Source organism: Ovis aries, chromosome 1 (assembly GCF_016772045.2).
Source record: "Ovis aries strain OAR_USU_Benz2616 breed Rambouillet chromosome 1, ARS-UI_Ramb_v3.0, whole genome shotgun sequence".
NCBI lineage: Eukaryota > Metazoa > Chordata > Mammalia > Artiodactyla > Bovidae > Ovis > Ovis aries.
Window position 1 is genome coordinate 14,081,030 of NC_056054.1, and position 25,311 is coordinate 14,106,340.

At 43.9% G+C, this 25,311-nt stretch overlaps 1 protein-coding gene across 7 annotated transcripts in view; it reads left to right on the plus strand.

Moving 5' to 3' along the window:
* MACF1 (microtubule actin crosslinking factor 1) overlaps nt 1–25,311 on the plus strand; it is a 326,239-nt gene that overhangs the window by 282,277 nt on the left and 18,651 nt on the right. For 5 of the 7 annotated variants that reach the window (XM_060395413.1, XM_060395429.1, XM_060395401.1 and 2 more), the window contains 24 exons: nt 765–983; nt 1,949–2,152; nt 3,806–4,037; nt 4,643–4,869; nt 5,921–6,043; nt 6,141–6,242; nt 6,843–6,944; nt 7,324–7,497; nt 7,589–7,744; nt 7,891–8,088; nt 8,636–8,764; nt 9,582–9,755; nt 12,899–13,054; nt 13,159–13,365; nt 13,492–13,611; nt 14,042–14,211; nt 15,309–15,468; nt 16,936–17,130; nt 17,443–17,571; nt 18,334–18,477; nt 18,904–19,092; nt 21,147–21,288; nt 21,766–21,929; nt 23,183–23,345. In XM_060395413.1, coding sequence (XP_060251396.1) covers nt 765–983; nt 1,949–2,152; nt 3,806–4,037; nt 4,643–4,869; nt 5,921–6,043; nt 6,141–6,242; nt 6,843–6,944; nt 7,324–7,497; nt 7,589–7,744; nt 7,891–8,088; nt 8,636–8,764; nt 9,582–9,755; nt 12,899–13,054; nt 13,159–13,365; nt 13,492–13,611; nt 14,042–14,211; nt 15,309–15,468; nt 16,936–17,130; nt 17,443–17,571; nt 18,334–18,477; nt 18,904–19,092; nt 21,147–21,288; nt 21,766–21,929; nt 23,183–23,345 — 3,979 coding nt within the window. The remainder of the gene's footprint in view (nt 1–764; nt 984–1,948; nt 2,153–3,805; nt 4,038–4,642; nt 4,870–5,920; nt 6,044–6,140; nt 6,243–6,842; nt 6,945–7,323; nt 7,498–7,588; nt 7,745–7,890; nt 8,089–8,635; nt 8,765–9,581; nt 9,756–12,898; nt 13,055–13,158; nt 13,366–13,491; nt 13,612–14,041; nt 14,212–15,308; nt 15,469–16,935; nt 17,131–17,442; nt 17,572–18,333; nt 18,478–18,903; nt 19,093–21,146; nt 21,289–21,765; nt 21,930–23,182; nt 23,346–25,311) is intronic. The other 2 variants (XM_042245977.1, XM_060395547.1) reach the window with 1 other exon arrangement.

Consider the following 25,311-nt stretch of genomic DNA (forward strand, 5'->3'; position numbering starts at 1 on the left):
CCCATTTCTAAAAGAATTGGCCAACAGAATCCATTTGTACACCAGTTTTGTTTGTTTTATTTATAAAGTGAAAGCCACTTAGTCATGTCCGACTCTTTGCGACCCCATGGACTAAACAGTCCATGGAATTCTCCAGGCCAGAATACCAGAGTGGGTAGCCTTTCTGTTCTCCAGGGAATCTTCCCAACCCAGGGATCGAACCCAGATCTCCCACATTACAGGCAGATTCTTTTAACAGCTGAGCCACAAAGGAAGCCTTTTTTGTAAAGGGCATGGGTAACTACTATTTCCTCAGAAATCTTCATAAATTGAGCTGCTCATACGAAACATGCGAAGTATAAATAGCAGGTTTGTGGACACTCTTATCAGAGAGGAAAAGACAGATGAAAGTTGATGAGCGAATCCCCACTGTAGCCCCTGATACAGTCAAACCAACCTATTGCAATAATGCTGGATCTGAAGTTGTGAAAGGTACTCACTAACGGGCTGTTTTTGCTGTGTTGTGCTTGTGCTATTTTACTGCTGGCAAAATTGTTTTAAAAATTATAGAAATAATGCATATGTGTGATAGGAAAATTCAAAAATTCAGTTAAGTATAAAGAATATAAAAATCACTTGTAAACTTGCTAGATTAATTGATTTTTGTTTTTTTGCATTTTAGTGTATATTCCTTTATACTTTTTAGTGTATATCTACTTAAATTTTTTATTTAAAGAAGGATTCATCACGTTAATAATATTTACACTTCTTTTTGTTGTCCATAGGAAAAGACAGAGTCTCTGATACAGCAATATGAAGCCATTAGTCTGCTCAATTCAGAGCGTTACGCACGCCTAGAGCGGGCACAGGTCTTGGTGAACCAGTTTTGGGAAACTTATGAGGAACTCAGTCCCTGGATTGAGGAGACTCGGGCACTCATAGCACAGTTACCTCCTCCGGCTATTGATCATGAGCAGCTCAGGCAGCAGCAAGAGGAAATGAGGGTAAGGAGCATGCCGAGTTTTATTTAATTGCACAACTGGAGATGGGCTGCACAGTTTGAGAAACAGCCTGTTTATGAGTACCTACCAAGTGTAAGTCTGTTTTGAAGTTAATTCTTAACCCATTAGAATTTCTTTGCACAGGAAAAATGCATATCTGAAATATTTCCTTTGTTCTTTAATATGAATCAGTTAAAGAATGAGATTATAGAGATGTCAGGAATGTGAGTATTAGAGAAGTAAACAAAGCGCCACATGAAAATCAAGGGAACTTAAACTCTTTCCAGCGACAACAGTGTTCGCAGACTCGGGTATGGTTGGGTGGCCTTTTCCTTGTGGTTAGGCCCCAGCTGGAGTGAGAGCCCCACCTCAGGAATGTCAGAAAGCAATTTGCTGCAGAGACTTAAGATGAAAGGAGAATTTGTAGACACTTCAGCTGATGGTATTACCATCAAAGATGGGTTTTTTATGTTTATTTTGTTTGTATATGGCTTGTGCTTACTCCTATCTCTGCATTCCTGTAACAGGGAGATTGAACTGGAAGTAGCCAGCCGTAGAGTCAAGGAGCAGTTGGATTCCCAGAAATATTGTTTGTAGTTTGTCCTGCTTAGTGTCTCCCAGTCTGCACAGGGAGACAGACGTTAAACCACTGAGACTGCAGTGGAGTACAAAGTACTTCTGAGTGCAGAAGGCAGTGGGATACTTTTGTTTTGAGAGCAAGAGTGAGGGAGGCTGTCTCTGGGAAGCTTCTTGGGTGGCGGAATATCTGAACTGGCTTTTAAAAATCAAGGGAATTAGAGTCAGTGCCCTAAGACTTAGATTTTCGCCCCCTCCATAAATGGTGAGATGTTGGGACTTGCTGGATATTATCAGTTTAGTTTGTTCCGTTGGTATGAGCTCTGATTACAGTATTTAAACAAACAAACTGGTATTAAAAGACTCATTTTAATCCATATTTTTTTACACAGCAACTGAGGGAATCCATTGCTGAACACAAACCTCATATTGATAAACTGCTAAAGATAGGCCCTCAACTAAAGGAGCTAAACCCTGAAGAGGGGGAAATGGTGGAAGAAAAATACCAGAAAGCAGAAAACACATATGCCCAAATAAAAGAGGAGGTGCGCCAGCGGGCCCTGGCTCTGGACGAGGCTGTTTCCCAGTCGGCTCAGGTATGTCTGTGTCTTAAACTCATATAACCTTCAGCTGTCCTTTAGTCTAAGCAGGAGGCTCTGTATCAGTATGTCCGTATGCCCAGGAATGTCCAGACCATGTATGCTGGTGATACATTATCAAGAGACTGGGAGCCTTTGCCCATTTGCATTTTTATTCCAGGAAGCATTGGTTACACTGACAGCTAGGAGGAGGGTGAAATGCATCTTGGCTGGTGTATCAATTGTCTGTATGGTTTTCTTCAAAACTTGATATCGTGGTGATCCTTTAACAGAGGTGATTTTGGGGTAAATTCATCTTGAAGCAGCAAATGCCTCAAGTGAAGTCAGATTGCCATTGGACCTGTTGCTTCCAAGATGCAGACAGCACATTCGTTTTCCTGCTCAAGAGGCCACCAGCTTGCTCCTCATTCAGAGAAAGATACTTGACTAGGGAGAAGTTAGAGCCGAGGAGAAACAAACCACCAGCAGTAGAGTTTAAAGCATGTAACTACATACTTTTCAACTAATATATTACTGTTATGTCTGGGTAATTGATGCCTGCGTTTAGTCAGTACTCTTGGTTGATATTTGTACTCACTCACGTTTCCCCCACCTTCCGTCCCATCTCCGCTCACATTGTGGAATGTGTTACTTTGTATTGTTGCTGCCTGCTCCTGTCTTCCCCACATCGTCACATTTCATTGTTGTGTTGACTGCGCCCACCATTACAGATTACAGAGGTAAGGTGCCCACCCCCATTGGGATTAGGGTGTTCTTTTGAAGCTGAGAATTGAGAGGGTTATTTACAAGGAAACTTGCCTTAACTTTAGTGGTATAAATTTTATTAATGCAGTCTATTGTGCCAGTTTCATTTGGGGCATAACCTAGAAGTGAGGGAGCAATGGGAAGGGATTTTGTTTACCATGTGATTTCCTATAGGACCTTGAACAGTTGGTGAGCCTTATTCTAGTTGATGAATCCAAAGTTGGCTTTAGGGGGCAGGCTTATCTGTTTTGCTCCCTTTTCTCCCCTCTCTGCTCTATATTGAAAATCACAGTTTTACAATTATAGATATGTTATAAAACCTGTAGAAAAGTGGAAAGAGTAGTTCTCTTGGAATAAGGTTAGATTTGACCTTCCCTAATTATCTTTCATCATGTCAACATTTTCCTTTCTCACTATTACATCCGGTGGGTTGTTGAATTGCATGTCATGGTACTTTTAAACTCCAAGTCATGTAGCGTATTGAGTTCCCCATCCATTTACACAGTTGGTGGAGGGCATCTAACTTGTTGGTCTAATCTGTTGCATGCAGCTGTCATCTGAGATGTTGACACACTGACTCTCACTGGTTTCATAGTCTTGTCCCTTTTTCATCACATTAGTTGGAATAGGGAAACTATTGTAGCACCATTAACAATGTGAGTTGAGTTTTGGTATATTAAGCAATAGCTTTTTGAGTCATCAGATACTTTTCTGATGGCCCAGCTCTAGTGTACTGTACCCAAAATGGTTTCTTAGCCACAGCCAGCACTTGACAATCCTAGGGCTAGGTTGAGCATAGGTTTTATCCGAAATAGTAAATTTATACACTGGCCTTAATCCCTAACGTTTACCCCAGAAGTGTGATGCAGCACTGCTGTGATGGCTCATGGTCCAATATCTGTTTAGTTCCATGATAAAATTGAGCCCATGTTGGAAACTCTGGAGAATCTTTCCTCTCGCCTGCGAATGCCACCGCTGATTCCTGCTGAAGTGGACAAGATCAGAGAGTGCGTCAGCGACAACAAGAGTGCCACCGTGGAGCTGGAAAAACTGCAGCCGTCCTTCGAGGCCCTGAAGCGCCGTGGAGAAGAGCTCATTGGGCGATCTCAAGGAGCTGACAAGGATCTGGCTGCAAAAGGTGCTTGATTAATCTAATAATTTTTTTTTTTAATCTTAAATTCTAAGCTGTGGTTACCTCCAGCATCCCACCAGATGTATTTCATTGAATGCAAAGGCAGTACCCAAGTAATGAGTATTCTATGAATCATTTAGAATTCAGAACACATCTCTCCTTTGAAACAAGATTACAATTGGTAGTTAGATTCCCAGGCCAGGAAACAAATGCTCCTTTACCTTCTTAATATGAGGAAACTGCCGTACCAGTAGTGGGAAGAACATAACTACCTTTTATACAATTTCCATGGGAAACATAGCAGGTTCCACGCAGAATACTAGAAATAGAGTTTTCATCCAAGCCCCTTTATAAGCGTCTTAGCAATACTTTTTTAACAGATAACTCATTTCCACATTACCTCTGTGATCTCTTTATTTGGGAGGCCAACACAAGTGGGAAATGAGAATATGGAAATAATAAAGCTAAGGTAGAAAACTCTCTTTCAGTAATATATTTTTAGAGCCTTTTAAAGTATCATTTCAGTGAAAATATGAGGATTAGATCTAATATCTGATGAGACTGATTTCAGTCCTTAGAGAAGTCTGGTTCACTCTCCTGCACCCTCTCAGAAATCCAGGACAAATTGGATCAAATGGTATTCTTCTGGGAGGACATCAAAGCTCGGGCGGAAGAGCGAGAAATTAAATTCCTCGATGTCCTTGAGCTAGCAGAGAAGTTCTGGTATGACATGGCAGCCCTCCTCACCACCATCAAAGATACCCAGGATATCGTGCATGACTTGGAAAGCCCTGGCATTGACCCATCCATCATCAAGCAACAGGTTGAAGCTGCTGAGGTAAGAAAACAAAACCTCTTCCAGGAAAGCACTTTATCCAAGTATGTTGTGTTAGCTGCTTAGGCTGAGTGCCTTAAAAGTTGTTTTTGTTTTTTTCTTTTTTTTTTAAGTTTAATAGTATGCCTTTATACTTGGGGCGGGGGCTTGTTATAGTAAATTTCTTTCTTTTTTTAGTGTACAGGCTTAACCACTTGTGTAGGTACATGCAATCACCAGTTGTGATACACAGCAGACTGTCACACAAAAGTAGCTCTGTCATCAGTTTTAAACTTAACAATTCAGATTATTAGAATGTGCTTTAAAAATCTGGGTTTGCTTTCATTTCTGAATTCCGTCCTCACTTTGGTGTACCTTATTTCTCGATTAACTGTAGAAAAATAGGAAGTAGAAAAGAAACTCTGGACTTAACCATCCATACTTTGACATACCTTTGTTTAATATTTGGGTGGAGCCTAGTTTTTATTAAATGTATTTCTTACCTCATTTTGTCCATTTAGGATAAGCCAAGGTAGTCTTGATACTCTGTATTCTTTCTCTTACGTCTGTCTTTTATGTCGGCCGTTTTCCACCTCCTCATCTCTGTCATTGGCAATCCATGAACCAGTTTTTAGAATCTGACACTGAACTGACTTTCTTCAGGACTATGTAGTCTAGCATTCCTATTTTGCACATCTCCCAGCTCTTAAATTTATGACTTATACTCCTGTTTTATCCTTGTTGATATACTTCTCCATCATAGACTTCTGGTTATAGATTATAATCTCTGCAGACCTTTGCTGAAATTATTGAAGCTCATTGCACCTTTGTCAGATTATTTTATATATTTAATGTTAATATTTAAAAATATATTTGATGTATGTATTAGAAAAATAATCAGACTGTGCAGCTCCACTATTTAGATGAGTGAAATGTTGAGAACACTGAAAGACTTTAATGAAATTGATCATTCTGTTCAGCATCTGCTCTTGATGGGGTATAAATTACATTTGCAAAGTTTGGGAAGTTCTGTTCCTCTTCTGTTTTGGCTAATGTTCTGTTCATTTTCATGTAGACTATTAAGGAAGAGACAGATGGTCTGCATGAGGAATTGGAGTTTATTCGAATCCTTGGAGCAGATTTGATTTTTGCCTGCGGAGAAACTGAGAAGCCGGAAGTGAAGAAGAGCATTGATGAGGTGTGGAGAAGTGGACAAGGGGTTCAGATGAAACGTGAGCGGACTTGCACTAAGAGTGGGAGGAATTGGGGAATCTGATTGACTGCTTTTCCCCTAGATGAACAATGCCTGGGAGAACTTAAACAAAACATGGCGAGAGAGGCTGGAAAAGCTTGAGGATGCCATGCAAGCCGCTGTGCAGTACCAGGACACTCTCCAGGTGAGAGCCGAGCGTGACTGCCGCGGACACACAGGTGCCATGGTTTCTCTGTCCCTCGTGAGTGGGTCACCTTCCCAGGACTGCAGCATTCTCAAACCAGAGGTGTTCGCGCTGTATTCCTAGCCAGTTTTCCACTTCTGATGAGGAAGGTTCTGACATCAGAAGCTTAGGCTTCTTACCGTGTTTTTCTTTGCATGCTTATCCTATAATTTATCCTCATGGAGGCTATAGAGTGAAGCTGGCCTTGCTGTCAAAGTCATTGCTTGTTAGAAACTCCAAACCTAGGTTATCTTGAAGCACAGCTTGGCACAATAGCTGCAGCACATCATGGGCTTGCTAGCTGGCTGGTTTTTTTTTTTTTTTGTATTTAGTTTTTCCAGATTGTAGTTCATTTTGGACATTATTCCAGTCATGTTGGCTTCATTCTTAAGTCCCTGTATTACTGAAGTAAAGATCATTATCTCTTATCTCTTTCCCCAACTTCAGTGCACAAACAGCACAAGGTACTTCGATTTAACTCTGTTTAGCAGAGATCATGCTAATTGTCTCGTGATTTCTCATAGTTTTGTTTTTTGACTCTTTTTTTTTTTTTTTTTTTAGGCTATGTTTGACTGGCTAGATAACACTGTGATTAAACTCTGCACAATGCCCCCTGTCGGCACTGACCTCAACACTGTTAAAGATCAGTTAAATGAAATGAAGGTTTGTCCCTGGGAGCGGTTTTTGAAGGAGGACTGCTTCGTTTTAGGCTTTGTTTGTTTTGTTCTGGGGGTGCGTCGGGGGAGGGTGCTGCAGGTTGTTTTGCCTTTTGGCTGTGCTCGGTCCGGTCCGTGTCGCTGTGCGCCGTCTTTCTCCAGTTGCGGCGAGTCGGGGCTAGGTACTTGTTGTGGAGCACAGACTTCAGTTTTTAGTGGTGCACAGGCTTACCTGCCCTGTCGCATGTGGAATCTTCTCACACCAGGGATCAAACAAGTGTCCCCTGTACTGGCAGGCGGACTCTTCATCCCCGAGCCACCAGAGAGGTCCCATTTTAGCTTTTAAAGACTTGCTGTGCTGCTGACATTTAGTATGTCTTTGGTAGGAGTTCAAAGTGGAAGTTTACCAACAGCAAATTGAGATGGAGAAGCTCAATCACCAGGGTGAACTAATGTTAAAGAAAGCTACTGACGAAACGGACAGAGATATTATCCGGGAACCCCTGACAGAACTCAAACACCTCTGGGAGAACCTGGGTGAGAAAATTGCTCATAGGCAGGTAAGGCAAATGGCAGAGTGCACCCAGTGGACTGCTGTCTACTGTTTCCTAATTTCCTAACAAACGTTCCCTCGTATCGTTTTCTGAGTAGCATAAGCTGGAAGGTGCTCTCTTGGCCCTTGGCCAGTTCCAGCATGCCTTAGAGGAACTAATGAGCTGGCTGACTCACACTGAGGAGTTGCTGGACGCTCAGAGACCAGTAAGTGGAGACCCAAAAGTCATTGAAGTTGAGCTCGCAAAGCACCATGTAAGTATTGTCATTTTTTATCTCTAAGACTATATTGGTTTGAGATTGGGTACTGCCACCAGAAGTTTTTTGGTGTTGTGCATACCTTAGAGAGCCAGGCTTAATGATACCTGTAGAGATAAATTATGTTGTTCAACATTTTTTAGGTTCTAAAAAATGACGTTCTGGCCCATCAAGCCACAGTGGAAACAGTCAACAAAGCTGGCAATGAGCTTCTTGAGTCTAGTGCTGGAGACGATGCCAGCAGCTTAAGGAGCCGTTTGGAAACCATGAACCAGTGCTGGGAGTCAGTGTTACAAAAAACAGAGGAGAGGGAGCAGCAGCTTCAGTCGACACTGCAGCAGGTACACACTCCATCCACGCTAGTGCCCTGTGGAGCTGTGCACATGACATTTGGAAGAAAGTGCGTCTCAGCTGACGAAAGGAAAGCAGTTTGGTGTAGAACCATCTGCCTTGAGAGGAAGGTCAATTCTGTGCTAGAACTTGTCTGGAAAGAACAGCTTTTAATTACGTCGTTCTTTTTGGATTAGTTTATGGTCCAGTGCCTCCATCTCCGGTTCAAAGTTAGGAGATCATTGCTGTGACAAACCTTGTTCACAGATCAAGTTATTTCTTGGATTAAGTCAGGTCCCTCCATATCCAAATTCAGCAGTACCTTAGTCAGTCAATCCATCAGGTTGTATCAGACATCTCTGTGTTACAGTGAGGTGTGAAGGATTCTGTTGAGTTGTAAAAATAATATGTTGGCCCCGTGCTCATCCAGCAACAGAGCAACCCTGCCTGAGAGCAGCGCCCGATTCTGTCCTTAAAAATTCCTTGTGTGATCATTTAGAGAGTTTACTTTGGAAACTAGAATTGACTGCTGACCTTTCTAATGTCTTTTCTCAAAAGGCCCAGGGTTTCCACAGTGAAATTGAAGATTTCCTCTTGGAACTGACTAGAATGGAGACCCAACTTTCTGCATCGAAGCCCACAGGAGGACTTCCTGAAACAGCTAGAGAACAACTTGATACACACATGGTAATAGATTTCTTGAAGTTGATCATAGACATCCCATATTCTGTAGCTCCTTTATGAAGTCACAGAGACACGTGTCTGGGAGTCTACCGAGTAGTACACTTTTACTGATAATATAGTGCTTGGGGCTTGCTGCGTATATACAGGTTTCTAACATCCTGATAGGCAGCAGTAGCAATGGGGAAGAACTGGCAAGAAATACCCTGGTGAGCTGGCAAATTTCAGGTTAATCAGACTGTCTGACACAATATTGATTTGAAAGTGAGAGCATCAAGAAGACAAATACCTAATACAGACATGGTGGTAATTTAAGAAAAAGACTACTGGGGCTTCCCTAGTGGTCCTGTGGTTAAGACTCCACACTTCCACTGTAGGGGCCACAGGTTCAATCTGTGGTTGGAGAACTAAGATCCTGCTTGCCCACGCAGCACAGCCAAAAAAATGAAAAAAAGGGGGGAAAGAAAAGAAAAAGACGTCTTAGTAGGGGACGGTTTAGGGAAATCCAATAGAAACTGACAGTGTTTTAACAAAGTATCCGAGAACAAAAGGCAATGTAATTTCTAGGCAAATCCCTCAGGAAAAGGAAAAATAAATTGCTGGGGTCCATTTTTGTGGTCACTGGTCCTTAAAAAATTCTGTTGGTGAGAAAATTATCTTTATGTTAAGGAAGAATGGTGGGTTTCATCAGTTGAATCTAAAAGGAAGGATTTTAATCCAAATGAGACCTTCCTCAGCTTTTCCAAACTATTCTTGTAAATCTGTGTATGGGTGTCTTTGAAGAAATTGGCATTACGGACCTCTTTCTTGCCCTTTCTTATAGGAACTCTATTCCCAGCTCAAAGCCAAGGAAGAGACTTACAATCAACTGCTTGACAAGGGTAGGCTAATGCTTCTCAGCCGTGATGACTCAGGATCCGGTTCAAAAACAGAACAGAGCGTAGCACTCTTGGAACAGAAGTGGCATGTGGTCAGCAGTAAGATGGAAGAAAGAAAGGTATCACCACAAAGTTCAGTTTGATTGCTGTTTAAGGAGTTTTCTTAATGATTGCATGTAGTTGTTAGTAGTTTCTATGGAGGATTTAACAACACCCAGTTGCATTGTGACAGGCGAGCAGAACTGATAACCTCAGAATTGGCTTTGTGCTAATCAAGCCATCTTTTCTGCCTTGACATTTCTATTTTCCATCCATGTCAAGTTGCATTGATGCTACTAGTTTCTGCCGATACTTGCTTTTATAATATTTATAATACTGCGTCCTTTTTCTGCATCTACCAGTTAAGGCACTGCTCAGTGATGGACTGTATATTCCATCTACTTAAAAACAGGTTCTGTTGGAGTTGGTGACTTGAGAATGGGAGGTTAGGAACAATGTGCAGGGAGTATCATGAGTAATTCCTCACAAGGAATTTGATTTCTAGTTACCAAAACTCACGAACAATAAATCATATGGCCTTGTCCTACTCTTCCTCAAAAATCAAATTGTCTTCAAAAGAAAAGTGATCAGAGATCAAGGCATTTGCCCCCAAATAGTATTTTTTATGAACACAGAGTTTTAGGATATCACTCTGCACACACAGTTCCTGTGCTGGGCAAATGAAACATTAAATATGTGTCCAAATCCATTGGCCACATCCATTGAACAAATAGTTATTAGGCATGTTTGTACTAGGCACTGTGCTAGGTGTACAATGGAAATAATAAAGGCATAAACTCTGTCATTGTGAACTTGAATGGGCAGAAAGAAATAAACCACATACTCACATTATAAATTAACATTTTGAGAGAAGCATTAATTTACTAGAATCCTTCTAGTGTGGGGGTCTGGTAACTTTGTTACATGAAAAATGGGCAGAGGACCTGAGTATATGGCTATGTTCTAATTCTTGGACAGGCTCTTGTTTATAATTCCTACTGAATGTAGAACTCTTTAAAGAAAGCAAGGTAGATTCTGATTCATCATCAGGAAGTTTCTACAGGGTTTTCCTAACAGTGGAGCAAGTAGCCTCGAGGAATACAGTTTTGACCCTTGAACAACATAGGTTTGAGCTACTCCGGTCCACTTGTGTGCAGAATTCTTTTCCCCCACGCTGAATATGTCTACAGTACTACGCGATCCCTAGTTGGTTGATTAATCTTTGGATTCAGAACCATGGATATGGAAGGCTGACTATAAAGTTACACATGGATTTTCAACTTTTCAAAGGATTGATGCCCTTAAACCTGTGTTGTTCAGGGGTCAACTGTAGTGGGTGAACTGATCAAACGAAGGCCAGCTATCAAAGATATTATTTTTGATTTTGCAAGAACATGACATTGCAGAATTGCTAAAATTAAGCTCTGCTGAAGACTATGTAGATAAAAGGATGTGGAAAGATGTCCTGCCGTCTAGGAACTTGCAGTGTATTGACTTCTAAACATTTCTTTGATAGAATTGAGGTAGATTTTGTTTTTCTACTTTTTTGTTTATATTGAGTCTGCATTTTTGTAACATTCATTGTAATGTTGGGGGGGGGCAGCTAATGTTTTTACTGGCATTACTTCCCATCATCTGGGAAATTAGTCTGGCCCAGCCAACTCCCCTTTCTCCCAGCCTGCTGTGGGGGAATGGCATGGGGTGGGAGGCCACCTTCTGCAGTATGCTGCAGCCCAGGCCCTCCCGCAGGGGAAGGGAGGCACTCAGAAATCGTGTCGACCCCTGCCTCTGGATACAGGAGTGGGGACGGGTGGCAGCACTCCTGGAACCTCCCTGCCCAGGTGATGCAGAGTCTAGGCCGCTGGAATGGCCAGTCCAGGCAGGCCTCAGTTTGCCCTACTCCAGAGCACTGCCCTGCTCTCCCAGTAGACACCAGGCACTTATCTTCTGACTGGACCAGGAATAGGGGAGGGGTCTGGGTGAACCCACAGCTACCTCCAGCCTTTTTTTGCAGAGGCTTCAGAGACCACCCTGCTTCCAAAAGTTAAAGTCTGGCCTCCAACTGTAGCCAGGCTGAACCTGGAGACATTGCCCAAAGATAAGCAGGGGTCAGGAGGGGAAACGAGTGTTGGAGGAATAGGGTGCGTTGAGTTTTACAATGCTTTTGTTTGTTATTTAGCCGCTAAGTCCTATGGGACTCTTTTGCAACCCATTGCCTATAGCCTGCTAGGCTCCTCTGTCCATGGAATGTCCCAGGCAAGAATACTGGAGTGGGTTGCCGTCTCCTTCTCCATATAGTATTTGTTAGGTTACAGAAGTAACCTGAAAATGCCAAGAGGAGGGTAAAAAGCATTCATAACCCAGTTAATAGTAATGAATATTCTTAGTATGTTTCTGGTGTTTCTTTCTGTGAGAATTCTGCATATATTCATTTTTAACAACCTGTCATTATCCTGTGTTGCCCGCCTGATAGATGGGCCAGAGGCAAAGGCCATCCCAGATGTTCTGGGTGGAAGTCTCCGAGGATGGAGCTTGTAGACTAAAATTGGGCTGTATTCACGGAGAAATAGCATGCACCCTGGAGGAAGCACTGTTTTTGTCATCCTGATTTAGATAAAAATGACTAAAAATTTACATCTAATGTTGTCACAGTTTTACTTGAAAGATTCTGACCTTTATTGCCTTTGTTGCTTGTAGCATAAGCGTGTTTCACACTCAGACGTTTTCAAGTGCCATATTTTCTGAAAACATATTTAAACAGAAAGCATTGCAGTGAGCATCTTCATCACAGTGAAGTGCTTTTCATTTAGTTGTTTTTATGTCACAAAAAGGACATTAAAGCAAACTGAGACTTTGCCCAAAGCAGGTTGGAGATCCTGCAGCTGTCACCTCTAAAGGGTCTGTTCTCTTACAGTCCCTGAATGGCTTGAATGGCTTTATTCCTGTTCTTTAATGTCCCAGGAAGTGGGGAATGGCAGAGAAAGCAACTTAGCTGCAAACTGTGCTCTTTCCTTTTCCAAGCACAGTTGTTTGAGTTTCAGACACTAGCATTCAAAATGTCCCCTTCTTTGCAAACAAGGCATGTTTGGAGGTTGATTAAATGAGGCTTCCTTCTTAGAAGTCATTTCATTTGGTGTACAATTCACGTCTTTGTCCTTGAAGCTATAATTCCTGAATTTGGTACTTGTCTTTTTGTGTGTGTGCATGGCACCTGAAAATTTAGTCAAAGCTGGAAGAGGCCCTCAACCTGGCAACAGAATTCCAGAATTCCCTGCAAGAATTTATCAACTGGCTCACTCTAGCAGAGCAGAGTTTAAACATCGCTACTCCTCCCAGCCTGATTCTAAACACCGTCCTTTCCCAGATAGAGGAGCATAAGGTAACAATGCCATTACAGTGCCGCCTTCCTTTTACAAGTACCAGTTGAAAGGGATGCTCCTCAATCTTAGCTCCAGTTTAAAAACAGCAATATTTTCTCCTCAGGTGTTTGCTAATGAAGTAAATGCTCATCGAGACCAGATCATTGAGCTGGATCAAACCGGCAATCAGTTAAAGTTCCTTAGCCAAAAACAGGACGTTGTTTTGATCAAAAATTTGCTGGTTAGCGTCCAGTCTCGATGGGAGAAGGTTGTCCAGCGATCTATTGAAAGAGGGCGATCGCTGGATGATGCCAGAAAGCGAGCAAAACAAGTAAGTTATAAAAGAAAGACACCAATTTACTGAGCAACCTTGGGCTTCATGTGTTGCGTTCAGATAAAAGTGCTGTGTAGTGTGCATGTCCATCCCTGTTATAACTTACTTCTTCAATAATTTCAGTTCCATGAAGCTTGGAAAAAGCTGATTGATTGGCTGGAAGATGCAGAAAGTCACCTGGACTCAGAACTGGAGATATCCAACGACCCAGACAAAATTAAACTTCAGCTCTCCAAACATAAGGTACATCAGCTCACTGCTCTTCATTCCTGAGCTTGGGATTCACTGATGTTTGTAGCCTGCTAAAAGAAAAGAAAAAGCTAAAACTTTTAGCTTGCTGAAAGAAAACTAATTGGTTAATGTTAAACAGTTAAGATCATAGAGCCAGCCTTCCATTTTGCATGTAGACAGTGCCTAACCATGACAACTGCTTATTTTAAATAAGAGTTCAAACAAAGTGACTGATGAGTAGCCAGCTAAAACTGTGGGCTTTTAGAAAAACTCATGATCTGGTGTATGCGGCACAAACAAGAGCTTAAGAGTTTCTTCAGGGTAAGCTGTTGTTAATATTAGTTCAAGACGTAGTGACATTCATACTGTATCTGGTTACCACCTGAAAACTCAGTGTCATCTGACTTGCAGCATTTTTTTTTTTTTTCCTTTCTGAAAACAGGAGTTCCAGAAAACTCTTGGTGGCAAACAGCCTGTATATGATACTACAATTAGAACAGGCAGAGCACTGAAAGAGAAGACTTTGCTTCCTGATGACACTCAGAAGCTTGACAACTTACTGGGAGAAGTCAGAGACAAGTGGGACACTGTTTGTGGCAAGTCTGTGGAGAGGTGAGCATGCATGTCCCCTTCGTGGGTCTCTGTGTCATCCCAAAAGTCACCAGGAGACGGTACCAGAGTCTGTAAAAATGATAATGAAGCTAATCCATCAGTAACAGTAGCCTCTTGGTGTTTCCAATTAATTGAGTGATGAATTATGAAGTAATTTGAGGAAAATATATTAAAATTATCTTACTTAAACTTGAAACGTACTGTACTACAAAGAGAGAAGCCTATAAACTCAAGCCAATGATAGTATTAATAGATCTATAAATATATTTAAATCACCAATTTGTAATGCCGGTAATTGTCTCAGTGATTGTCTCTTGTGTTGAATGTTCTGCAAAAGCCTCTGATATAGTATCTCATTTAACCACCTTGAGACTCACTCATCCTCATAACAACCACTGAGGCGGGGGTACTGTCCTCCCCCTTTTACAGATGAGGAAACGGTCATAAAGAGGTTTCTTGACTCTCCCATGCTCACTCTGCCAAGTGGCAGAGCTCATGCCAAGTGGCAGAGCTGAGATTTAGTTCTAAAAGTTCACTCTCAAAAATGGATTAAGCATAGTACAGGTGGAGACGCAGTTCAAGAGTCCAGCTGCTATACACATAGACACACCCTACGACCCAAGGTCTTTTTATTTACATTACACCACTCCAGTAGAGGGTGACGGTTCTATTAATGACCTGGGGCCAACAGTTCAACTCCTAAATCTCCATCTGTTATAAGACTCTAGGCTGTCTCTTTACCTCTTTGAAACTCAGTCACCTCATCTGAAAAATTATGATAGGTCTGTATTATTTGTACACCCTCTACTGGAGTGGTATAATGTAAATAAAAAGACCTTGGGTCGTAGGGTGTGTCTCTGTGTATAGCAGCTGGACTCTTAAGATCCCAGAAGTGCGTCTCCACCTGTACTATGCTTAATCCATTTTTGAGAGTGGTTTACCTAAACATCTCTTAGTCACTTTTTATAATATTTCTAACTGTTCTAACATGGTGGTCTCTAGATAGAGTTCAAGCAGTATTCCCTTTCAATGGCCAGAACTGTGGGCCATTCATAAAAGGATCATGAAAATTAGTGAGGCTTATGTGCTTGTCTCAGGCAGCACAAGCTGGAGGAGGCCCTGCTGTTTTCGGGCCAATTCATGGACGCCCTGCAGGCCTTGGTTGACTGGCTGTACAAGGTGGAGCCGCAGCTGGCTGAGGACCAGCCTGTCCACGGAGACCTGGACCTCGTCATGAACCTCATGGACGCCCACAAGGTGAGGGGCAAGATCTGGGCTGTGTGGAGGGCGAAGCCATTGGGTCCTCCATCCCTGTGTGCCTTCTGCACATGCTGCCCTCCTAAGGCTTCCCTAGAAAGAAAGTCGGAAAGAGCCTGTCTCTCTGCTTGTCAGAGAGGCGGCTCCTTGCTCTGTGTGTTTAAACAAACTGCTGCCGGATTCTGCATCAGTCACAAAAAATTGACCAAACTTGGTTCGATTCAGATGTGCCGATGTGTAAACTTCATTTTGAGGTTCCCTCCCACTTCCTGTTTATATGTCTCAATTGAATCTTACATGTTTCAGTTGAATCAAAATGGATTTAAATTTAGGAGACCCTCAAGATATCCATTTCCCACTGATTCTTTCAATGAAAATGAGTGCTTTTTCAACTGCTTGTGAACCTGACAAGTTAGCACCGTGCATACCAACATTTAGTACCTACACGTGTATATTGAACTGCATACTGCTCTCCTGCTTCAGCATCAAGCATTCAGCTTTACCGTGAAATTACACCAGATTTTTACATACCTGGCAGGTGGGCTCTTATCAAGAGGGAAAAGAGGGGAGGGATAAATTGGATGATTGGGGTTGACATGTACATAGGCAGTGGCACCCCACTCCAGGACTCTTGCCTGGAAAATCCCATGGGCGGAGGAGCCTGGTGGGCTGCAGTCCATGAGGTCTCGAAGAGTTGCACACGACTGACCGACTTCACTTTCACTTTACACTTTCATGCATGGGAGAAGGAAATGGCAACCCACTCCAGTGTTCTTGCCTGGAGAATCCCAGGGACAGGGGAGCCTGGTGGGCTGCCGTCTATGGGGTCGCACAGAGTCAGCCACGACTGAAGCGACTTAGCAGCAGCAGCATATCTAAGATAAATAGCTAACAATCTACTGAATAGCACAGGGAACTCTCCTCAATACTCTGTAATAACTTATACGGGAAAAGAATCTAAAAAAGAGTGGATGTATGTATATGTATAACGGGTTCACTTTGCTGTACAGCAGAAGCTAACACAACGGGGACTTCCCTGGTGGTTCAGTGGTTAAGACTGTGCTTCCAATGCAGGGAATCCAGGTTTGATCCCTGACCAGGAAACTAACGTCCCACATGTGGCATGGTATGGCCCCAAAAAGGAAGCTAACCCAACATTGTAAATCAACTATACTCCAATAAAAATCAGTTTTAAAAGTCCCACAGTACCAGAGAGGTTAGTATAGCACAGTTCCTGTATCACAGGTGAGGAAGCTGGGAGTCCAGTTAAGCGGCTTATCCAAAGTCACATGGCCCTCATTCAGACCCATGCTTCTTTCTCACTTGTGGTCCCACCTCCATCTTTGCATAAAAGACACACAGTTAGAACCTATTAAAGGAGAATTGAAAGAAAAGACTACTTTCTCTTTGGTTCTACTTCTTGAATTCAAAACGCTTGTGAGACAAACTAATTCTCCTGTTTTCCAGGTTTTCCAGAAGGAACTGGGCAAGCGAACAGGAACCGTTCAGGTCCTGAAGCGATCCGGCCGGGAGCTGATAGAGAACAGTCGAGATGACACCACTTGGGTGAAGGGGCAGCTCCAGGAGCTGAGCACTCGCTGGGACACCGTGTGCAAACTCTCCGTCTGCAAGCAGAGCCGGCTGGAGCAGGCCTTGGAGCAGGTCAGACGACACCGGGGTAGGCCTGGACAAAGTCAGTCTAGCCTCTTTGTCAGGATCGGTTCCCGCCAGTCTCACAGGGTCTCACAAAATTTGATGTTCTACAAGAACATTTAGCACATCTGTATTAGAGAAATCATGACTCCAGTTGATTTTCAAAGTTGCACAGATGAAAAATGACCTCTGTGGGGCTTCAGTGGAGTCTCTAGGTGCCTGTGATAGGCCAGTGAGTTCAGGCCAGACCCCTCTCTGGGTGCCTTGTCTGGGACCTCAGCCGCACAGAGAGGCTCAGGCTCTTGTGCTTGGTTATTTCAGGCGGAAGAGTTTCGGGACACAATCCACATGCTACTGGAGTGGCTTTCTGAAGCTGAGCAGACGCTACGCTTTCGGGGAGCACTTCCCGATGACACGGAGGCCCTGCAGTCTCTCATTGATACTCACAAGGTAATCCATCTCGGTGCAGGGCCCCACACCACCCACATGGGGAAATGACATGTGGGTTTTCTGACCCCGTAGAGACCACCATCCTCTCGTTTTCGCAAAAGTGGCACTTACAGGTTATAAGCAAGTCAAACAGCTGGTATTAATACCAGAGGAAAAATGGGCTGCTGTAGCTTTACGCGTGCCCCACCCCCACCCCTCTGCATACACCTTGGGTGGCTTTCCTCCGTGACCAGCTCCAAGCCTGATCTGTGCCCCTAGAGCCACTCACCAAGCTGCAGGGTATAATGTGGTGTCTGGGGCCTCGGTGTGACTGTTGTAAGGAGGTGGGAAATGTTTCCTTGTTTAGTTTTTCTATTTCCCATCTAGAGATTTTACTCGGTTTTGTGATTGCATTGTGTTACAGGCATTGTTAAAACATTGTAGTGTTTTGTAGCTGTCACTATTTTTGTCCAATACCGTTTACACATATGGAAATGAATGTAAACACTAATTTGTGAAAAGAGGGAGTGCTCAGGAAGGAGGTCAGCTTCTGCATTCCTAGTCCTTAACGATCATGCACTGAAAGTCATTCTTGTATAAGTCCCTCACTTTCCCACACCTGTGAGAACTGGAAGGAAAATGCCAGAGACACCTAAATACAGACTTTTAGAGATCTGATCAACACAGAGTCCAAAAAAAAAACACTGAAGTGGTTTTCTCCTCTCAGTGTAAACTAACAGTGCTACTAGAGTAGGTTTAAGGTTTCAAATCTTGTTTGTTTAGGAATTCATGAAGAAAGTGGAAGAAAAGCGAGTGGATGTTAACACAGCAGTGTCCATGGGAGAAGTCATCCTGGCGGTCTGCCATCCTGACTGCATCACCACCATCAAGCACTGGATCACCATCATCCGGGCGCGCTTTGAGGAGGTGAGCTCCTAGGTTTCGAGGAAGACCGCCAGTGTCCCATCCACCATGTAAGGAGTCTTTCACTCACTCTGAATAGCTCAGCAGGAGTCAGGTTATTAGCGTTTTAGTAGTGACTGTTTTCTTGATAATGTGCAGAAACCTAAAAGGACGATGCTGGTGTCATGACGTGTGCCTTGATAACGTCCAGTGGACACATGCCGTGCTCTTTCCTCCTTCCAGGGACCTTCTGTGTCTAACACCACGTGCTACATTTGTTTTCAGGGGAACTGGCTTCTTATTCCAGCTTTGTCTCTGGAGCAAGAGAGGAGCCTCTTGACTGGTTGGGTGGTCTTTTCCCTAAAAGTCGTTGTTAGGCTCACACAAAAAGGGGCTTTGAAAACAAGGAATGTGCTTGACTGCAAGCCAACGGGTTCCCTCCCCCCACAGGTCCTGACGTGGGCTAAGCAGCACCAGCAGCGCCTCGAAGCTGCCCTGTCAGAACTGGTGGCGAACGCTGAGCTCTTAGAAGAACTTCTGGCGTGGATCCAGTGGGCCGAGACCACCCTCATTCAACGGGATCAGGATCCGATCCCTCAGAACATTGACCGAGTGAAAGCCCTTATTGCTGAGCACCAGGTACCCCAACCGCGTCCTGTGGTCACAGGTGTCCTGTGTGGCTCATGGAGCCCATTTCCTTTGCTCTGTGCATCCATGTTCTAATGGCTGCTGAACGTATGCCTGCAGACTCAGCAGCTTAAAACATGCTTACTGTCTCGCAGTTTTTGTAGGGTGGGGGTCCAGGCATGAGTGAGCTGGGTCTGTTGACTATTGGTTTCTATTGACTAGCCTCTATACCACGGTCCCATTACCTGGGACCTATCCCATCACGCCTGGATTCAGAAAGATTTCTTACATGAACCCAGACAAGGGCCAGACAACATACCGAACTAAATTGAATGGAGGAAAACTCGGTTGAGCTGTCTTCATATACCGTATATTCTTAGGAGACAAATACTTTTTAACAGCTGTTAAAAACTGTGGATTTTAGCCATGATAATTTACACTGAATGCAAGTATAGATCTTGCTTAGTAATACCATGGGTGTAAATTCTTTTTAGCGTGTGTAATTAACCTTACCAGTGAGAACGCCCCGTACTTCCCTTCGAGTTCACCTACACTGACCTCTCCTCTCCTGAGTAAGAGGATCTGCTTCCATCAAGGCCAGTCCCTCGCCCGTCTGTTACCGCCTCTCATTCCTTCTGCCTTCCAGCTCCCCGTCTTTCTCCCCCATGCCCCCTCCACCGCCACCATCTGTCTGACCGTTGCTGCTCAGTCTTCTTAGCTGGTTTCTCTTCCTGTGTTGTTGGTTAGCCAGCTAAGTTATGTCCAGCTCTCTTGTGACCCTATGGGCTAAGGCCTACTAGGCTCCTCTGTCTTTGGGATTTCCCAGGCAGGAATGCTGGAGTGGGTGGCCTTTTTCTTCTCAAACCCGTATCAATGATCAAACCCATATCTCCTGCATTAGCAGTAGGTTCTGTACCACTGAGCCACCAGGGAAGCCCTCTTCTTCCTTTATTCACTTGTTAATGTTGCTGTTCCCTAAAGTTCCATTCTGAACCCTCTCCTCACACCCAAGGCCCTCTCTAGCCTTCGGCTTCAGCCAGCACCTGAACACCAAGGGTTTCCATATCTCCTGCCTCATCTGCACCCACAGGAAGCCAGAAACAGCTCTGAAACTTCCCTGCAGCCTTGCTTCCTGGCCCTGGCCCTAACCCCACCCTTCCCTCCACACTGCCTCCTCTCTCCTCATCCACTCAGTCACCCAGCACAGAAGCCGGTGCTATGTGTCTGGGATTTCTTCCCTTTCTGTAGCCCTGCATTTAGCCAGTTGTTGGGTCTTATCTGTTCTAGTTTCAGGATTCTGCATGGCTCCTTGTCTCCTGCCCTGGCTTATGCCCTCACTGTGTTTTGCCTCAAATACTACATTAGGTTCCTAACTTCTGTGCCCCTCCACCCAGCCCCTTATCTCATGTCCTCCCTGCTACACTGACGCCAGAGCGATAGCTCTAAGACAGAGATCTGTTGGTGTCTCTTTTCTGGATCAAAATCCTTCAGTCGCCCACCCACCTGTAACCCCCTTGCCAATCGCTTTCAGAATAAAGTCCCAGCCCCTCAGCCTGACACAAGGCTTCTCTGGACCTTTCTGCTGCCTGCCTCTGTAGCTGTCCCCCTTGCGCCTCCAGTTGCATCCTCAGCTCAGCCAGTGATCAGGGCCCTGGCTCACTCCACTGTCAGGCTCCTGTGGGACCGCCCTGCCCCCAGTCTTTGGCTCATTGCTCAGCACGCAGCTCAGGCACCAGCCTCCAGGCAGCCTTCCTGCCCAGCTGGGGCTGTGCGTGCCCATCCTAGGCCTGCCTTTGGGGACCTGGGTGCCACTCATTGCTCTGCCTGGCCTGGCTTCCTCACTCAGCCTTGAGCTCCTGATAGTCAGAGTCACGTCTTACTCTTTCACGTCTCCAGCACCTGATAAACTGCCTCACTCATGTTTCTCGAAAGGAGTAGGGCCACGTACAAAGACATCTCCAGTGGCCCATTTGTAGCAGGCTTAATTAGCCCTTCTAGTAAGAAGTTGCCTGTTTCCGTCTTAGTCCAAGAAAACTCTCAACTCTTCCTTGTTATGTGTTCAACAGACGTTTATGGAGGAGATGACGCGCAAGCAGCCTGATGTGGACCGGGTCACCAAGACGTACAAGAGGAAGATCCTAGAGCCAGCCCACGCGCCTTTCATGGAGAAGTCCCGTGGCGGCAGTACGTGGAGCCCTTGGGCAGGAGGTGTCCTTCCTGCTCACTGAGGATGAGCATTTCAAAAACCATACGGGATTGGAATGAAAATCTTTTTTTAGACAGTAGCTAGGCTCCAGTTTTTTGAATTGGTATGAAATTTTGGGGTGGCTAGGCCGATTCATTTCTAGCGGCCTTCTGATTATTTTAGTCATCAGCACTGACTGTTTACATTTGGTTTACAGTAGTTTCTTCTTAAAATAAGTTGGCTCTTGTAGAACCGTTGATGTCTCCTTGGTCCACTAAAGTGGGACAGAACTGATTGAAAGGATGAGACAGGTACCTGTTGGCTGGGAAAGAGCAGCAGTTTGTGCTTCCGTATCTCAGTGTGGCCGGGTCCCGCGTTTCCTTCCTCAGTTAATGACCAGATATCATTGTGCAGATCCTTTAGGTTCATCCAGATGGCACCTTCTCATTGTGAATGGACAAAACCAGCTTTTCTGATCTCGTGATTATTTTTCCTTTCAGGGAAGTCTTTGAATCAGCCTGCCCCTCCTTCCATGCCTATCCTCTCACAGTCTGAAGCAAAAAATCCGCGGATCAACCAGCTCTCTGGGCGCTGGCAGCAGGTGTGGCTGTTGGCGCTGGAGCGGCAGCGGAAGCTGAACGACGCTTTAGACCGGCTGGAGGAGGTGAGGCCCCGCCAGGCAGCCATCCCTGGAGGGAAGTGACCTATCAAAACACAGCCCTCCTGAGGCTCTGAGTACTGACCCGTATGCCTTGACCTACTGCTTCTGCGGAAGGAGCAGCAGAGCAGTGTAGGCCAGGATTCAGTCCTGCAGGCCCCCTGGGAGAAGAGACTGACGTGAGGAAACATAACAGCTGAGGGCTGCAGCGCTGGCCGTGGGAAGCAGGCTGCCGGATCCGGGTCCGGCCTGTGGCGCCATCCTCCTTAGCGCCCGGCCATGCTTGGGAATCAGGAACCGGACCTGGCAAAGTTACCACCGGGTGTGGAGCGGCTCGTAAAAGTGACCATACTGAGCCCTTTGTGTAAAGATATAAGCTCCCCAATTATGAAATGAGTAGCTTTTTTAATAATCCTATTATTTGTCGATTCTTCAGTAGATTATAAAAAGCAAATCTATTTTGAAATATCACTAACCAGTCTGAAAAATATAGTACTTCACTTCTAGTTTCTAAAACAAATTTCTAATATCTTTTATATTTTTTTATTTGTGCATATCAAAGCAGCTATGCCCAGAAGTGAGTGTTCTGTGTTTTTTGTTGTTATTTCTATAGATCCAGTTGAGTTTTAAGCATATTTGGTTTTGGCTTTTTCTTTTTTTTTCTTTTCCCCATTCCTTCCAACTTTGGAGTTTGAAAGACCAGGGGGAAAACCGCTGCACTGTTTAAGTCATCCTGAGTCCATGTCACTGGCATAGTCCAAGTAGCTCAGCATCACTGTGTCCACTGCATAGGCCCACTGCTGTCCACCAGGGCCAAATACTTACAGTGGGAATCAGAGGGCAGTTCACTCCCTCTGGCGCCATCCAAAAGAAACACCACATAAGTGGGGAGCACTGAGGACTTTCTTCTGGGGTAGAATCCGTTCTTTTCCGTCTGAGGGGGTGATCCTTTGAGAAAGCGCCAAGGGAAAGCGAGGCTGACCCTCCCTCTCTTGCTCTGCGTGCTCTGTGTCTTCCATGGCGGTTGTTGAGTGCCTGTTTCTCTCCCTGCTCCCTTTTACCGCAGCTCACGTAAGCAGTCATGGCTTTAAGTGAAGGAGCCAGTGTGCCTTCACAAAAGAGGCGACACAGAGACTTCACTGTTGGTCCCCTCAAAAGGCCCGCATGGCTTTGCTGGATGTCTGAAAGTTTGGGTACGCTCTGGGCAGGTCTGAAGGCCAAACCAGCAGGTCTTGTTGACTCCTGTGATCTCTGTCTAGTTGAAGGAATTTGCCAACTTTGACTTCGATGTCTGGAGGAAAAAGTATATGCGTTGGATGAATCACAAAAAGTCTCGGGTGATGGATTTCTTCCGGCGAATTGACAAGGACCAGGATGGGAAGATAACCCGTCAGGAGTTTATCGATGGCATTCTAGCATCCAGTGAGTCCAGTCACAATTCCAAACCCAGATCACACCTAGACTCCTTGCACTTGCTTTGTAGAAGCAGGCTATATTTCTGGCTAAACGGTCTTTCTTAAGTGAAAGCTGAAGTCTTAGAGAAGAAGTAGTGTACCTGCTTACTAAAATTGGTCTGTGGTTTTGATGGGGAGTCGGACCTCATTTTGGTTAGAATTAAAAAACGCAGGTCTTATTTGACACATTATGGCAAGCAAAACACATTCAAGGTTTAGAAAAGGAGCTAACTATTATGAGTAATGAGGTTCTAACTACAGGCAGACATTGGAGATATTGCAGGTTCACTTCCAGACCACCTTTATAAAGCAAATATTGGAATAGAGAGAGCCATTAGAGATTTTTGGTTTCCCAGTGATGCAAAAGTTATGTTTATACTATACTGTAGTCTATTAAGTGTTCAATAGTGTTATACCTTAAAAAATGATGTATATACCTTAATTTAAAAATATTTTGTTGCTAAAATATGCTGACCATTGTCTGAGCCTTTAGCAAGTCATTATCATTTTGCAGTAGTAACATCAGAGATCATTGATCACAGATCATCATGATAAATATAATAATAATAATGAAAATTTGAAATATTGCAAGAATTACCAGAATATGACACAGAGAGATATGAGGTGATCATATACTGTTGGGGAAATGGTGCCAACGAACTTGATTGGCATGGATGGAGTTGGCGCAAGCCTTAAATTTGTTTTGAAAGAGGGGGATAATATCTGAAGCATAGTAAATGAGATCATATATTTTATAAGCTGTTACATAGATGCCAGAAACTGACATGAGATATGCCTATAAAATATTTTTTTTAAGTTTTTCACAGTATCAGTTGTTCAATAGGAATTCAGTTTTTTTTTCCTTGCAATTTTATTGAGATATAAGTAGCATACAGCACTGAATAAGACTAAGGTATACAGCATAATGATTTGATTTACGTATATGAATAATTATCACAGTAAGTTTAGTGAACATCATTTCATAGGTACAAGTTTAAGATATAAAAAAATTATTTCTTGTGATGAGAACTCAGGGTTTACCCTCAACAGCTTTTATATGTGACGTATAGCAGTAGTAATTATATTTATCATTTTGTTGTACATTACATCCCTCATCATGTCAGTTTCTGGCATCTGTATAAAAGCTTACAAAATGTGTGATCTCGTGTATTTTTAGCAAAAGGAATAAGTGAGGCACTCAGTGAAGTGACTTGCGCAGATCACCAAGCACAGCTCACAGGTGTGCTGCTTCACATGGAGGCCCAGGAAGGCCTGTCTGGAGGTAGTAGCTGAGTTGAGACCTAAGTGATGGTAAGGATTCAGCCACGTCAAGATTTCAGGGGAGAGACAGAGGCAGAACCGCAGCAGGTACAAAGTGCTGAGAGGAGAATGAACTTGGCAGGTTCTCAGAGGTTAACATGGATGGAGTCTCATGACCTCAGAATTGGTAAGATGTGAAGTTGGAAAGGTAGAAAACAACTATTAACAGGGGGCGTTGTTGGCCATCGTGAAGGGATCAGATCTTATTCTCGAGACAGTGGGCCGCCAGCAGAGATTTCCATCTGAGAGACAGTGTGGTCCACTTTATGTCTGAAGAAGTCGCTCTGGTTATTGTAACATTCACACTTTGGAAGGCAGTTGTGAGGAACCCAAAGCAATAATCTAAACGTAGAAAAACTTCACCCCGTTTATTCCAAATTGTCACTCTCCTGAAATAATCTAAATATCCAACCTATTGATAGTGGAGTGAATAAGTATATTCTGAAGTTTGGTGGTAGGTCTCTGGTTTTAAATTGCATAGGGGGTTGGGAGGGTTATGAGTCTTATCAGCAAAAATGCCAAAAACCAAGTGTTCTGGGCCGTGCTCTGAGTATCCCATAATATATTTTGGGGTGATGCTTATCTCCTTTGTAACTTTTTGTATTTTCTAAGTT